The sequence below is a fragment of the Acyrthosiphon pisum genome, chromosome A1 (genome assembly GCF_005508785.2).
Source record: "Acyrthosiphon pisum isolate AL4f chromosome A1, pea_aphid_22Mar2018_4r6ur, whole genome shotgun sequence".
NCBI lineage: Eukaryota > Metazoa > Arthropoda > Insecta > Hemiptera > Aphididae > Acyrthosiphon > Acyrthosiphon pisum.
The window spans coordinates 26,169,845-26,186,194 of record NC_042494.1 but is presented as its reverse complement, the minus strand read 5'-3'; the positions used below and the strand labels follow the sequence as shown (position 1 = coordinate 26,186,194).

The 16,350-nt window shown below is 28.3% G+C and overlaps 2 protein-coding genes across 3 annotated transcripts; one reads left to right on the top strand and one right to left on the bottom strand.

Annotated features, from left to right (window-relative positions):
- Positions 1-2: 2 nt before the first annotated feature.
- Positions 3-7,425, bottom strand: LOC100162128 (DNA replication licensing factor Mcm6; the record flags this gene model as incomplete). The annotated part of the gene is made up of 13 exons (XM_029486198.1): positions 7,070-7,425; positions 6,849-6,998; positions 6,515-6,782; positions 5,158-5,306; positions 3,958-4,213; positions 3,693-3,876; positions 3,268-3,626; positions 2,559-2,726; positions 2,353-2,490; positions 2,122-2,274; positions 1,928-2,051; positions 1,698-1,838; positions 3-142 (listed from the first exon to the last, which is right to left on the bottom strand). Coding segments are annotated over exons 1-13 (2,322 nt in total), but the record flags the coding sequence as incomplete, so codon positions are not given.
- A 3,623-nt stretch (positions 7,426-11,048) lies between these two features.
- Positions 11,049-16,335, top strand: LOC100569493 (protein O-mannosyl-transferase TMTC4). 2 transcript variants are annotated; one of them, XM_003248484.4, is made up of 13 exons: positions 11,049-11,362; positions 11,451-11,645; positions 11,711-11,942; positions 12,043-12,229; positions 12,312-12,497; positions 12,575-12,814; positions 12,887-13,095; positions 13,160-13,334; positions 13,429-13,637; positions 13,699-13,806; positions 14,016-14,157; positions 14,217-14,532; positions 14,596-16,335. In XM_003248484.4, the coding sequence occupies exons 2-13, from the start codon at positions 11,591-11,593 to the stop codon at positions 14,775-14,777; spliced, it is 2,241 nt and encodes a 746-aa protein (XP_003248532.1). In that variant the 5' UTR covers positions 11,049-11,362; positions 11,451-11,590; the 3' UTR covers positions 14,778-16,335. The 2 variants fall into 2 exon arrangements, with proteins under 2 accessions (XP_003248532.1, XP_016664712.1); XM_016809223.2 differs by having other exon boundaries at positions 11,053-11,400; positions 11,481-11,645.
- The last annotated feature ends 15 nt before the right edge of the window (positions 16,336-16,350 follow it).

Below are 16,350 nucleotides of genomic sequence, written 5' to 3'. Positions count from 1 at the left end.
ATTAAGCGATCCAATATTTTCTCAATAAAACTTTTTTTTTCTAATAACTCAGTTTCGTCATTGATTTGATCTTCAATTTGTTCCAAGTACCAATTGATTATGCTACTACGTAATAAACCACCATCATCACTCTCCCCTTTTTCTAAAACACAAAAAAGTAATGGAATTTATTCTTTGCTAAAGTAAAATATCAAGAAACTTGCTCTGCTGTATAGTTCTATCATTGAGTAAAGTCTACAGTAATGTATTTGTTAAAATATTACAAACAAAAGCTATTTTAGCAGAGATGGTCGTAAGACTATAATTCTAAGAATATTTTACTGTAATACAGTAGATTGAACTAATTTTTACACACAAGAAATTGCATATATTATAATATTACTTCTTATTAATTTATAAGTCAATAAAGATTACTCATAAACGATGTGAATAGGTTTGTTGTGGTAGAAATAGCTTATAATTATTTATCTAAATATTTTGAAAACATCATTGTTGGCTAAAGGAGGTTTGTTAGGATAGAACTCACTTAGTAGTTTGGTAATGAACAATTTATTAAAGACAACTTAGTTTACTAGTAACAATTAATAAATACGTTGTGACTCGCGATAGGCTTAACAATATAAGTTTAACAAAAGAACAGATGTGGCACGCACGGAACATCGCGCACTGAGGTCACACGCATACTGCTGCTGGAGACAGGTGTATCTCCGCACCGGGCCGTGGCCTGGCGTCTTACCGAGCAATGTAGCCAGTCGCTAACATTACTGTCCATACGAATAATATTATTTTTAATTTTAACAAAATAACCAGTAGTTATTTTCATTGCAACATCTAACATATTAGATAGTCTTTATAAATATGTATATCAATTATATATATTTTACATACTAGATATAAATTATATATATTAAAAACATAATAAGTAGATTCTTTTATTACATTTTCTATTTTTTTGGTTAAGTATACAATTTTTATTGACAGTCAAAATATTATTAAATTTTAAATGCTTACAAAAAGCTTAAGATTAGTCTAAACATTTTGATGCGTTTAGAAAGAAAATTTAAATGATAATTTAAGTAACAGTGGAATGTTTAAAGTTTCTACTATTATATGTTTGAATATTTTAAATTTTTATTTTAATAAGAAAAAGACATTTTATAATAGGTACAAAATGTTGACAGTATTGAAATCGGATACTGATATGGTGGTATTTGAATCAGTACCGATATGGAACGATATACTGTAATACTAGAATAATGGTAATATAAGTCTAGTTACCGAAAAAAAAATACAACAGGTTTGACGGTATTAAAATTAAATACCAATATTCTAGGATTAGAACACTGGTATACAGAAAAAACCGTAAGCCCAATGACCTAGATACATAAATCAAAAATAAACTGAAAAAGTAGAAAGTGTCAAATGTGTCTATTAATAGCACAAAAGAGCTAAGATATTTTGAAAATGTTATCATGTTATCAAGTGAATGGTAAATATGAATATTTGATGAAAAGTCTCAACAGTTATTCTCTTTTAGTTTTATTCAATTACAAAAATTAAATAATTTTAAAGGTAAAAATTCCAGGTTTTTCTTAATTTTTATTGTTTTATTTTTCCTGATTTTTTTGAAAAGTACAGAACACCAGTTCACAAAAAAAAGTTATTATTGTACAACTAATAACTCGCGACATACATACCCGCTATTCGTTTTTCTTCTTCACTTCTCATGTAAACAACAAGCATGTTTGTAATTCGTTTATACTCATCAAAAGCAAGCGTTAACTTTTTTTTAGTTAAGCCCTGTTTTTCTGGTTCTTCTACAGAATCAACATCCATTCCTAAATATAACATAATAATGATAAAATATATGAAATAAATTTAACATATTTAATAATAATATAAATAGTAAAATCAATTTATTAATTACCATCAGTTTCAGGGATTCCATTCAAAACATCATCATCGTCATCTAGATTTACATCAGGTTGTTCTACCCGGATTATGGACTTGTTAAGTAAACTGTAAGCTTCAGATACATGTTTAGGTGTTACCTAAGGAAAATTTCAATTTTTTTAATTAAATATTTGTTTTTTCTCTACAATGAAATAAATTATAATTTACATGATCTGAACATTCCATTTTAGCCATTGCTTCAGAAAGACGAATTAATGACTCTAACTGTCTTACAGTTATACGCCATGTTGATTTAGTACTAGATTGACTATCGCGCTGTCTTAATTGAGTATATGCATTTACTAATTTCTCTGAAGCTTCCTAAAAATTGAATACCAATTAATAATTATAATACCAGAATTTTAGTACCAAATTATACATATATTTTCTTTTACTTACAACTGTGAGTTGGGGTTTAAATTGACGAGCAAAACCAATGTATGTTAAAATATCTTCTTGACTATATAATGTTTCAGTTGTATCTTCCATATTACTGTGAATTTCAACAATTGTCTTCGCTATTGCGTAATCTACAACCTACAGTTATTAATGGCATTAAATATTAATTATTGATTATGTTTGAAATAATTATTATTTTCAATTACCTCACTACATTCATCTATAAGAACATAAAATAAATCAAAACGAGACATGATTGGAGCTGAGAGAGATACATTTTGTTGTAAAGATTTACTTCGATCATAGCGACCATTAATAGGATTGGCTGCTGCTAATATTGATGTTCTAGCATTTAATGTTGCTCTAACACCAGCCTAAAATCATGTCAATATTAATTTTTATATAAATAACACATAAATAAAATGCAGAGTATCACAAATATTTAAATAAACACAATTCCCAGCCATAAAAAATTCTGGAGGAAAACTTAGTAATTAATGCATCCTTTAAATGAACAGGAATATCAGTATATTTGGTCTTTGAACACATCAATGCACCCAGCCAATATACTTGTATCCATTACCTAATGTTGTTACAACTATTTTAATATCCTAGGGAAGTTCAAATTAAAACAACTTTCCTAAACATGTGTGTATAGGTACCAACTTTTAAGTGATTATAACAACAATATAAATTGTTCAATTTTTAGCTTATGTAAATCAAAAAATAATATAGAGATTAATAAATAGATGTATTAGAAGGAAATTAATTGATAGACAATCAAGATGATATACCATATACTATCTACTATGATATACCGTTTACTATTTATAAGTCAAACTTATAGAAAATTTAAAACTTAACTAATCTATTCATCCAAAAATATCTACATTTGTTTGATAATAAATACTATACTTTTGCTATTGATATGGTCTGTTGTTCCATAGCTTCATGAATAGCTACTTGATCACGTATATCCATTTTATCAAATTCATCAATGCAACACACACCATTATCAGCTAACATAAGTGCTCCAGCTTCAATAACAAAATCAAAAGATTCTTCATCCCTTACAACAGCAGCTGTAAGACCAGCAGCAGTAGAAGCTTTCCCAGAAGTATAAACAGCACGAGGACACATATCAGCCACTTGTTTCAGTAACTGAGACTTAGCAGTACTAGGATCACCAACTATACAACAATTGATATCTCCCCGAAGGGTAGTACCTTCTAATGTAGTTTTTGGCACTCCACCAAAAAGCATTAATAAAACACCTATAAATTAAAACAAAAAAGTAATGTTAATTAAAGATTTATGTATGTGTAAACTATAAGCATAACCTTTTTTAATTTGGTCATTTCCGTGGATTGAAGGGAAAAGACTATTTATTAAATTTGTGTACAAATTGCGGTCACGGTTCATTTCATATATTTTCTCCCATTGTGGCCCAGTCATTTGCCTCTTCATACGTTCAATTGAGTCAACAGTCAATTCATCATTGTGCATTTCTCCACTTCCACCAAACTACAAAACATATGGATTTAAATATTTGTTTCACATTTTAATTAAAGAAAAAAACTAGTACTTATATCTATGGTTTCTTACCCTTGAACCTGTTACAGATAAACTACATGCCAAAAATGCCAACTTGTAATTCAAGTCTCTGATTCCTAAACATTTCAGTCCTTTGACACCTTCATTATTTGCATCTCCTCGTTTTTGTCCAGAAGCAGATTCAGCTCTGGCAGAAGGTGTGGACATAACACTTACATCAGGAACCACAATTAATGTACCAGTAAAATCATATCTATCACCAGCTTGTACAGTTTCAACATTTTCGTTTCTCAAGATAATTTCAAGACTAAATAACAAAATAATTTCAGATGTACATAAATAAATAAAAGGCTGTTTTTGTTTTATTTCTAAAAAAATAGAAATATGAATTAAATAATAATTTGTTGTTTCTAATAATAATAGCTTGCTTTCTATCCATACTCTATAGAAAGATAAATAAATAATATTCAGTTATAAATTAATAATTGTTTTCTAAAACTATAGATATACAATTGGCTTCTTCAACAATATCTCAAACTTGGTATCGATAATTGTAATATATCGTACAATTTGAAATGTATCATAATCAAAATTAATAGATCCCGGCCATTGGGGTGTTCTGGTTGCCAGGAACCAACTGTTTTAACACCAATGAACTTGGTTTATTTAAAAATAATTTGTTTACTAGTCATAAACATATCAATAATTCGGAATATCAATAAATATTTTTGTATCACAATTTAATATTGAACAAAAAAAATAATATCGATATTCAATAATATATCATTGAAGAAGCCTAATATACAATGTTATTCTTTAATTTATAACTGGTATTTTTATTATAAATGTTTTATTTTAACATGTTGAATGCAATGTGACCGCCGGCAGTCACTTGATATTGGTAGGCCAAGCATATTTTTAAGTATCATTCCAAATTAGTACAATATACTATTGTATTTGAAAAAAAAAATTAAAAAATGTTTATCACATCAAAACATTTTTAATGATTGCTACGCCTGCTACGCCATCGCACTTTTCTTTTATTCATTATTGTAGCGCTATAGAAAAGTTAATAATATAAAACCATAGTAATTTACGGTCACCGGCAGTCATGTCTTTGTGGCGTGGTAATAATGATTGACTATACATGGGTGCTGATGGTCACAAACATATACAATTTGAGAATTACAGATGACTGTCAGCAGTCACATGGTAGTCAACATGTTAAGTATTTTGGTAGGAAATGTATACCTTCGTGGAATACTGCCCCGAGGAAGTTCTGATTGACATTCTTGTACTCTAATCTTTTGAAAATCAACAAATCGAGATTTATTAACATTTAAACTAAATCTTCTTCTGTTAGCACAAACTGGATTTCGACATATAGTTGGTTGAGTATACTAAAATAATATTAACAGGCTTTAAATACAAATAACGTTGTATACAAAATGTGTTTATTTTATTGATTTTGCTCATGAAATATTGGTAGATTTTTACTAATTTATTAAAATATTTAAGTAATAAATAAAAATAAACATTTAAATTTTAAAAGTAACACATTTTACCGAACATTAAAGGTATGAATGTTATGCACTCAATGAATAATGAAGAAGACAGAGTGTTAAATAATTGTCATCCTTAACTATTTATAATGAAATCACCAAATAAGAGTGGACAAGTTTTTAATAAGACCAACAATTTCATAGACTCTGAAATATATGTCCCAGTCCCCAGAAAGATATGGTACAAAATATGATAACACACTTTTGATGACATTTAATAAGCCATCAAAATACAATTATTTGAAATGGCTGATTCAATTTGGAAAAACGTGTTAATGAGTATCAGGAACTATGAAATGTTAGTCGATACTATTGTTGTAGAGAAAAATGCATTTCATTGTCAAGGATTAACTAAAAATATAATCAAAAAGTCATTAAAAATACTAATCAAGTAGTTGTAAAAGTAATTTTGGTCTTAACAAATTTAATACCTTTCACTAGTTTCAGATACTACACTCGAGAAATGAGGAACTCTCGTAAAATATAATTATTGTAATTTGTATACATAATTATAGGTTTTAACAATGGGGACATGTAAACTATTTGCTCCTACCTTTAACCTGTTAAATAGTACCTGCTCTACTATGAATATTAAATACAGAGTTAAATACATAGTTGTGCAAAAAAGTTTTATGTTGTACATTTTACGGAGACAATGCATGCTGGTGTAGCGTCCTCTTTAACTTTTCTGGTTTAACACACATAGATTTTAAAAATATTGTTTCTATTAGATTCTTTATATTAAAAAGATACATCAAAATTGTCTGAACAAATAAAAAATATAATACTTTATTTTGGATTAAATATTATAAATGTACTCTTAATAAGGACTGGCAATGATTCTTCTAAAACAATGTAAAATATAAAGGTACTTTGTGTCTTAGTCTATTGTATGGCACTAATATATTATAACTCAATATTTCTATTGATCATCTCATGATAAATTTCCATGGTTGCTCATGGAACTGAGATTGATTTATATTTATTATTTTATAACAATAGGTACCCACATCTAGATTATTTTCAATAAAATTATAGTGACATACTTTGAATTGTTGTTCAACACTGGGTACATCTGTTTGACAGTCTTGACAAGTGAAATGTCCAGCTACTAGTTCTGGATGAATAGGATGTGTTCTAATAACTTGTCCAGATATACGTACCAACTCGCCAATTTTGGCAGTTGTTAATTCTCTGACATTGAACCTAGTGGTAACATCTACAAAGCTCACAAAATAATCTAGATGGTTTCCAGTAGCTTCAGTTCGATCGATTACAAAATTACCAACAGCTAAGCACAAAGCTGGATAAACTCTAAAAAAAAATATTGATAAGCCTATGCAAATGTATAAAAAATAGAACGTCAAACAAAAGCCAAACCTGTAATATTCTTCTAGAATGGTGATGGCAAGATTCTGATTGAATTTTTCAACATCAAGGAAACTAACCTCCAATGTGAAACGTTCAGAATTTGTCATCTCGACAGCAGATTCTAAATATTTGGGTTCATTACAGCCTTCTTCGACAAATCTAAAACGTATACAACAATATTATAAAGCCACTATTTTATGGTGTAAACTTAAAATATAATTTAAACTTACTCCTCTAAAAAATCTTGAAATAATTTTTGAGATCTAACTTTCAACTGATCGCGTACTCTATTGACACCTATTTGATTTTCTGCGACATCCATAGTGAATAAATGACACAGACGATATGACTTATTTTAACAAGAAATGATTGATGTTTAGTACACGATAATGTCTGTGCTAATTGATGAAATATGAACTACGATGAGAGAAAAAGCGAATGTCGTTTGAGAAATTGACAAAGTGCTTACCAGAAAAACTGTGATATACACTATACAGCAGAACCGCACAAGATTTAAGCGACGACGGACTATTGTCTATAGAAAATTTCCAATTTCCATCAGTCTACACTTATGTTGCCCAGTGCCCTGTAAGTTATTGTTAATGTTTATTGTTGTCTACCATAAATTGGCGGGAAACTTTATAACCTGTATAACCCATAGACCTTATGGCTTATACCACGGACCAAGATATAATGGTCGCCCAACCAACATCGAATTATAGTTGTCTTTAATATTACTCTCATGATAAGAACAATTCTGCAGCGCTCTTGACAGCAGTGGAATATTTATGTACTATTGTACTATATTAATATAATATTTTCTCATATTGGTATTATAGAGAGCGCACTAGAACAATATCCGCCGGAACTATTTTTTTTTTAATAGGGCCTTCTACAGTGCCTTATCGGAACAGACGGTGAAAGCGCGCGGCAAGTTTCGACCGGTTTTCGTCTTCCGCCCGGTGCGTTCTTATTTGGACCCGAGTATAGTATCAAATAAATAATAATACACAAAAACTTATTCCTAAGCTGCTCAAAACTCCCACATACTAATAACCAGCCCCGACATAACAATAACGATTCTTTAAATCTAACGAATCAAATTAGCTTATTTATAAGTGAGCTTAAATCTATGATTAACCCTCTAATAACACTACTTACTACAGTAATAAACCAAGTTTTCCTAAAAAATGACTAACTTACCCTCTCAAAAAAACCCGCCACGCAGACTGAAGCGTAAATGGTGTAGACCAGAGATTCCCGAAAGGTGGTCCGCGGAACCCCGGGGTTCCGTGGAAGGGCCTCAAGGGTTCCGCGTACCGTCCAAAAATTAAACAAAAATCTGCAAAGCCCTACAGGGAAAAACCACGAATATATTTACAGTAAATGACAAAATTTCTTCACTTGAAAACAAAATTGACTTCTGGATTGAATGTGTTGATCAACATAATTACGAATGTTTTATTATTTTAAATGACTTTCTGAAAGAAAATGAGTTGCAAGTAACTTCAGATGTGGAAAAAAATATACATGAGCATTTAATAAGCCTAAAAAAATCCTTGAAAGAGTATTTTCCGGAGAAGTTACAGGACATGAACTGGTTGCAGAATCCATTCGCAGATCATACCAAACCATCAATGCTTACTGTGTCAGAGTATGAGAATTTAATTGATATTAAATGTTCATCTTCTCTTAAACAAAAATTTGGAGCTGAAAATTTTGATCTAAATAATTTTTGGATTGGACTTCAAGATGAATATCCTACAATTGTTGAGAAAGCTATTACAATTCTGCTTCCGTTTGTGACGACTTACCGATGCGAGACTGGTTTTTCAGCTTACGCTTACACCAAAAACAAGTACAGAAATAGACTTGATGCAGCTCCAGATCTTCGCATTCAATTATCAGATATAAAGCCTAATTTTAGTGATATTTTAAGAAAATATGTGAAAAAATTTCATTCTTCTCATTAAAATATTAAATTGATAAAAACAGGCACTTAGTTACATTGTATTTCTTTGTACAGTAAATGTTTTTTAATACATAAAATAATTGTTTTTCATTTATATTTGTTCTTTCTTTTCATATCAAACATAAAAATATAAAACTAATAGGATAATTTTATGTTATCAAACTAGGGTTCCGCAAAAAAATGTATAATCGATTAGGGTTCCGTGGCAAAAAAAAATTGGGAACCGCTGGTGTAGACTGTAGAGAGTATACTCTCTATAGAGACCTATTAAATTAGTAAAGGAGGTGTTACCATTGGGTTTCTTCCTCAACACGTTATTCATGATATTTTATTCTGTATTTTTTTTCTCTATCTAATTTGCTTATTGTTTATTGCTTATATTTATTTATTGTTTACAGATTGTAAATTATCTTTCTTAATAATAATAAAAAAAAAAAATATTTCATAAAAAAATATTTAGGGAATTTTCTGAACAACTTATTCTATTTTTTAAATTTTATTTATTATTAAAATGAATAATCATATGCATTTCGAGTTTTTCTTCTGTGAAGCTGTGACGTTTATCAGTTAACATATTTTTAAAAACTGAGAACGAACGTTCGACGTCAACCGATGTTGTCAGGGCATGTTTGAAACAGTTTGGTATTATCGGGTCTTGATAAAGATCGAGCTGAACGTTTCCAGACCTTTATTTTTATTGGAAATCTCGTTTTATTTTGTTGTAAGTGTTACACCTTTCGATCCAGGAATGGAATACATTTTATATTCTGAGTGGAACGATGAATGTATTGATTTTACAATGAAGTGTGTTTTTTTATTTATTTTTTTACTTTTTTTGTGTCTGTCATCACCTTTTAGGATAGTAAAAGTGCTTGGATTTTCTTCAACAGTATATTTTCTGATAAGAAAGTGCATCTAGTTGGTACTTTGGGGGGGTCAAAAGTGAAAATTTTCCAGTACCTAGTTTTTTAATGCGCCGTGAAAAAAAAAATTAAGGAAAAACAGGAATTTTTACACAAAATCCGTTTTCGAAAATTTGATATTCACTCGATTTCTCATATAACGATTTTCTTATTTTGTTGTAATTAAAAAACGAATGACTGTAGATACTTGAAAATTGCACTGAATGTTCATATTAGCATATTGGTCATCGCTTAAGAAAACGGAATGTAGAATAAATTATTATTGTTATTATAAATGTGGACTAGATTTTTTAAAACGTAAAATTTTTTTTAAAAATATTATTATTGTATTGACATCGACAATCATTTCTTAGGGAAACGTATTATATTATATCAAATTATTATTGTAGACTAGATTATATAATGTTCAATTTGTATAGCTAAGGATTGAAAATTTAAAACAACAAGGTTTAGATTTTTATTATTACCTACCTATTTTATTTTGTAAGATTGCTGTAGGTAAGTATAACAAAATAAGTATAATATAAAAAATTATATATATTATATTACATGTATACATTATAAATTTAAAAAAATAAATATAATAGACAATTTTGTATTTTCGGACTTTTTGTCCGGCAATCAAAAAATGAATCCGGACGTTTTGTCCAACTTTTTTTATACCGGGCTTTTGTCCCTGGACTTTTTGACCGATTACGCGTATACACTACCCTTTTCATTTACGATAAGGATGGGAGGAAATTCGTATATTTTGGGAGGTAACTAGCATGCACCGGACTCGACGAAGCCCTACTATAAATTATAATATTATTGAATAAGCTTAAACCAAATATTAGGAAATTAATTTTTTTGGGGTGGGCTTAGCCCACATGCCCTCCTTATTTTCACCTATCCACCTAAGAAATTTCAAAATATAACTTTCATCTTTCAGCTTTCTGGAATTTCATTATCTGGAAAATTATGGTCTACGATATCACTTTCTGTAAAATTACGATCTGCGATTATTGTAGTTTCAGGCTTTCGACTCTCTGGAATTAAAATTCTATAATATATATTATTATTTATGTTCATTTTATTTTCAATATGAACACAATTCTGGCACGTTAATTCCCAGTTATTTTTTTTTTTTTTAATTTAATTTAATTATATTTTCTATATTTTTATTTTTCTGTTGGTTCACGATGACAGGATGTAGAGATCGTGGTTTGGTCCATTTATTTGGTATATTAAATTATAGTCTGATATTATATTAAAAAAATCAGCGATAACATACTATCATTTATCATTTTGGCTCTTAGGAAATTGTTGATAAAGAGTTTAATAATATTCAATATTGAATATAATATTTTCAATTTTGGTCATTACTCGTTAGTTTGTAGTCTTACTACTTATTAGGACGTTTATAGTTTCTACACGGCTACACTTCTATACTTAAATTACATATTATAATACTGAGCACTTTACTATTAATCAAATGAATAACATAAATATTTATCTATCATCGCAATTTACCGGTTTGATGGATTGCACTTCTGCAGTCGCGATGGAGCAGTTAAAATCTATAATGCCATGGTACTGATTAGGAAGCATAACTTTCCGGTAGTATCAAGTTTAGGGAGAATGGAGAAGTATGCATGATTCTTGTTCTTTTATTTCTATTTTATTCGTAAGTCACTTTACTATTCAACCACTTATATATTTTTGTTTGTTTGATAGTTTTAATTACAATTATTTTGAAACGTTTAGTATGTTTCAAATATTGCTTATGCCACGGAAGTATAACTTAATTAATATGCATCTTGAGAATACTGAGCTGAGCAGCAGTTAACTTTTGAAATATTACTATAGAATTAACTATGAAGTCTAAGCAATTAGTAGTTGTCTCCTGGGATTCAAAATTACCATTTCCGAGTAAGACGGTTAAATTTTAATATTTATTTAAATTAATGTAATTGTTTTTAATGTATGATTTACAGAATTTCCAGTCTGGTTGTATGTTTTAATAGTAGCATTTGTATCTATATTATGCTATGGTAACTCATATTATGGTGCTTTTGTGTTTGATGATTCTGAGGCAGTTGTAAATAATCATGACGTAAACCTAGAAACACCAGTGGTTAAGATTTTTAGCCACGACTTTTGGGGTACGAGACTAACGAACCAGGCTAGTCATAAATCTTACAGACCTCTTACAATACTGTCCTTTAGGTATTTACAAGAGAACTTAACACATTATATTTTCTATTTAAATAATTATTGATTATTGAATTATTATTTATTGAATAATTTACAATTTCATTGTTTTTAGGTTTAATGTTTGGTTAAATAATGGACATTTATGTCCAAAGTCATTACATTTAACCAATATAGTTTTACATGCAATTGTTTCCTGTCAACTGTTACATGTCTATAATTTGTTATTTAATGGAGATTCTCCGAAGACTTCATTTTTAGCAGCTTTGATGTTTGCGGTGCATCCTGTTCATGTAGAAGTGGTATGTCCTTTACTTCTATAGTTGTATATTAAACATATTATAATAAATTAAGTTACCTATGTACTGATTTATTTATTTTCAGGTGTCTGGTATAGTTGGACGTGCTGATCTACTTAGTGCGTGTTTGTCTCTTTTTGTCTTCATTATTTATCATAGAACTGCAAAAGCTAAACAAATAAATACATTAACCAACATAATAGCTACAGTATTTTGTTGTATATTAAGTGCGATGGCTATGTTATGCAAAGAACAAGGACTTATGATTATGGTAGAACTTTTTTATTATTAGATGTTTAGTTCAATAAATAAATAAAACATGCAGATTATTAATATACTTAATTATAGACGTTCTGTGGTGTGTTTGAAGTTATTGTGATCAACAAAATCACGTTTCAAAATATTACAAAAAATATTAAAACCTCAAAAATAATTCGATTGCTTAAAAAAGAATCATTAGAAAGGCTGTTTATATTGATTGCTGGATTTTGTATTATTCTTTATGGCAGATGGACTATTATGGGTTCACCTCCTGTTTTTCAACAAATTGATAATCCTGCATCATTTTTAACAACACCATTTGAAAGAGTATTCAAATTTATAATTTTTTTTTTTGTTTACTATAGTTTATTAATTTATACCAATTTAACAATTTTTCAGTTTGTAAATTACAGTTACATCTATTTGATTAATATTTGGATAATGATATGTCCTGTTTGGCTATGTTTTGATTGGTCAATGGGCTGCATCCCTCTGATACGTTTTAATACATTTCCTAAAGATCCAAGATTGTTCATTGTTTTTGGATTTTGGACCATTCTTGTATTAATATTTTATAAAATTCTGTTTTCAAAAAATTATGATAAAAAGTAAGATTTTTTTCTTAAATTTGTATATCTGTTAGTTGATATATATATTCATAATATTTTTCAGACAATTACAAATGGGATTTCTATTAGGTCTTTTATCGTTTCTACCTGCTTCAAATTTAATGTTTACAGTTGGATTTGTCATTGCAGAAAGAGTGTTATATTTGCCTTCAGCTGGTTTTATTATAATTATAGTCTTGGGTATCAGGAGATTATGTTTAAATTATTTTGTTCAAAGAGTAAGTTAATTTATTACCTATAATCTTTATGTAATATTTGTTGCATAAACATTTGTTTGAACTTTGATTACATATTTTATTCATTGTAATTTAGATAGTTAGAATGTGCATTTTACTATTAATTTGCGTGCATTCCATTCGAACATATCAACGCAGTAAGGAATGGAGTTCTGAATTAGAATTATTTAGAAGTGCATTAAAAGTTTGCCCAATGAATGCTAAAGTACATTATAATTTAGCAAAAAGTTTAGCTGATATCGGACATACACAGGAAGCTATAGACCGTTATAAACATGCACTATTGTAAAACTAATATATTTATTCTTGTAAAATCAAACCATTGATATAATGTATCATTCATTAGATTACACCCAAGGTATGATCAAGCGATGAATAATTTAGCAAATATTTTAAAAGACAAAAATGAATTGGAAGAGGCTAGATCTTTATTAGAAAAAGCCGTTACTATTAGGTGAGAAAAAAACTGAATATAATATTTGCTTAAAATATAATCATTACCATTAGTCTTAAACTACAGTGAAACTTCCATTTAACAAAATTTTCTGTTTAACGAAATATTTTTATGAACCAAACCTAATTAGAACCAAATTTATTTAATTATATTTAATGAAATTGTGTACCATTCAAACATGAATAATTTATACAATTAATTTTATTCAGAAATGATTTTGCTGCTGCTTGGATGAATTTGGGTATTGTATTATCTGCTCAACATGAATACAATAAAGCTGAAGATGCTTACTTAACAGCCTTACAACACAGAAAAAGCTATCCTCACTGTTACTTCAACTTGGGAAATTTAGTGAGGCCTATATGCAATATGTGATGGTATTCATTTGTATAATATAATTTTATGTTTAGTATTTGGAAATGGGAGAGAAGACTAAGGCATTATTTGCTTGGCAAAATGCTACATTTCAACAACCAACCCATGTAATTTCATGGAATAATATGATTGTGCTGCTAGAGTCAATTGGTGAATTAAAACGAGCAGAGAATGTAGCTCGTACAGCCCTCTCTATTTTACCAAATGAACCAAATTTACATTTTAATATAGCCAACATATTAGGTAAAATAGATAAATTTGTAGAAGCGGAAAAACATTTTTTGGCTGCTATTAAATTAAAACATCGATCTTCTAAGGCTATGTTAGTTGCATTATATCATTCAAATCTGGGTGAGTATTAATTTAACTTATATTTTATTCTTATAATAATTGTTATTTTTGTGATTATTATAGGAGTTCTGTATCATCGTTGGGAAAAATATGATCTCGCAGAAATGCATTATTTACAAGCATTGATGATTGATCCAAATATGCAGAAAGTTAAAAATCACCTTGCATCAATACGTAAACATTTAGGTGAAATCAGTCAACCCACTCTCAATATTAAGTCTTACCAACAAGAAAAAGAGTTTTAATAAATTAAATTGGAAAATATTTTTGTTTCATTAATACTATGGTTATATGTAAGTACGAGTCTGTATTGCTTTCATGTTTACGTTCTAAAAGTTATCGAAAGTCAAGCATAAATATGTAGGTATTTATTAATATTATGATAGAACCCTTTTTATGATAATAATACTGGATTAATTCATTTAAAAGTATAATGGATAAATATAGTATGAAAAAAAATGGTAAATACTAAATAATCATGTAAAACATTTTTAATAATCACTACTGTGAAAATATATGGTTGTGATTAATTTGTAATTTAGTCATGTACGAATCAATAACATAAAAACTTATTTCAACCATTCCAATGATATAATCCGAAATTCAGGAATTAATTTACTTAACCCCTAAGTGGTACGGTGAATAAAAATTACGCTAATGGTATGATGTAGTCTCCTAGACCACTTAGTTTTTGTTAATTATATTAAGACCATAGTTTTCAATTGTTCCGTCGCATTATTTGTAGAAATAATATATTTATAGTGTCAACTTTTATTTGACTATTATTTTTTTTCGACTCAAATTTAATAAGTTTAAAGAAATTAATTAATTTTTTAGACATTTTAAAAAGTAAACCAAAACCAAAAACTGCAGCGGTCTACGGGACCAGAACATACCACTTACGGGTTAAATGTAACCAGAATTGATTAGTTCTTGAAAACCACTCATTATATTTTGTTAATGAATGTTCAATTATAAAACAATTGGTTTTTTTTTACTGTGGAAAGTGTTGTACTATTTCAAATATTATTAAATGATACAATATCTATAACTTTTTATTGATTAAATAAGATATAAGTCCATAAGAAATTATGTAAAAATGAGATTTAAATGTACAATTTCAAAAATGCGTCTTACAAGGATGCTTGAACCAAACGGGTTGCTTATCTTGTATTTTAAGTAACATAACAAATCTATGTATTGGGTTACTACAGTTTATTTATATTAGAGCAAATTTACATGTTAGTGAAGTTGTAGAGGGAAATATAAACTATGCTTAAGAGAAGTTATTTTCATTCTTAAATTAAAAAACTATTCATAAGTATTTAAATTTTTTCAAATTCATATAATTTGGATTAAAATAAATATATGAAAAAATCTCTGCTCAAAGACAGTTTATATTATTCTCTACACATTTATTATATTTATATATTTAATAAATGTGTAGAGCAGAATATAAACTGTATATTATTATGTATAAAATAATAGAATAATATGAATAAATAATAGAATATTAACTATATATAAACAGTAGTTTGGGTATATAGATTTGTAATGTTACACCTTATGTGTGTGAAACAAAGACAACACTGTGAATGATGGGTGTAGTGTCCTATTAATCAAGTTATATTATACATTTATAAATACATTGATAGGTAACACTAATATTTAGTCATTATACTAAGATTTGTTATTTTAAGATTAATGTAATTTAAATTATATTCATTTGAAGTATTATTTAGATTTAAGATATTTACATTTTTACACTGATTTTGTATTAAAAATAAAAATCTTAATTGGTTATCTTACAGTTTTTTA

Bases quoted from the DNA above. Each gene is read 5' to 3' on its own strand.
- LOC100569493 (XM_003248484.4), top strand. From the start codon at position 11,591: ATGAAGTCTAAGCAATTAGTAGTTGTCTCCTGGGATTCAAAATTACCA. The intron at 13,096-13,159 runs GTAAGATTTTTT...AATATTTTTCAG, and splicing joins TCAAAAAATTATGATAAAAA to ACAATTACAAATGGGATTTC. The intron at 13,335-13,428 runs GTAAGTTAATTT...ATTGTAATTTAG, and splicing joins TAAATTATTTTGTTCAAAGA to ATAGTTAGAATGTGCATTTT.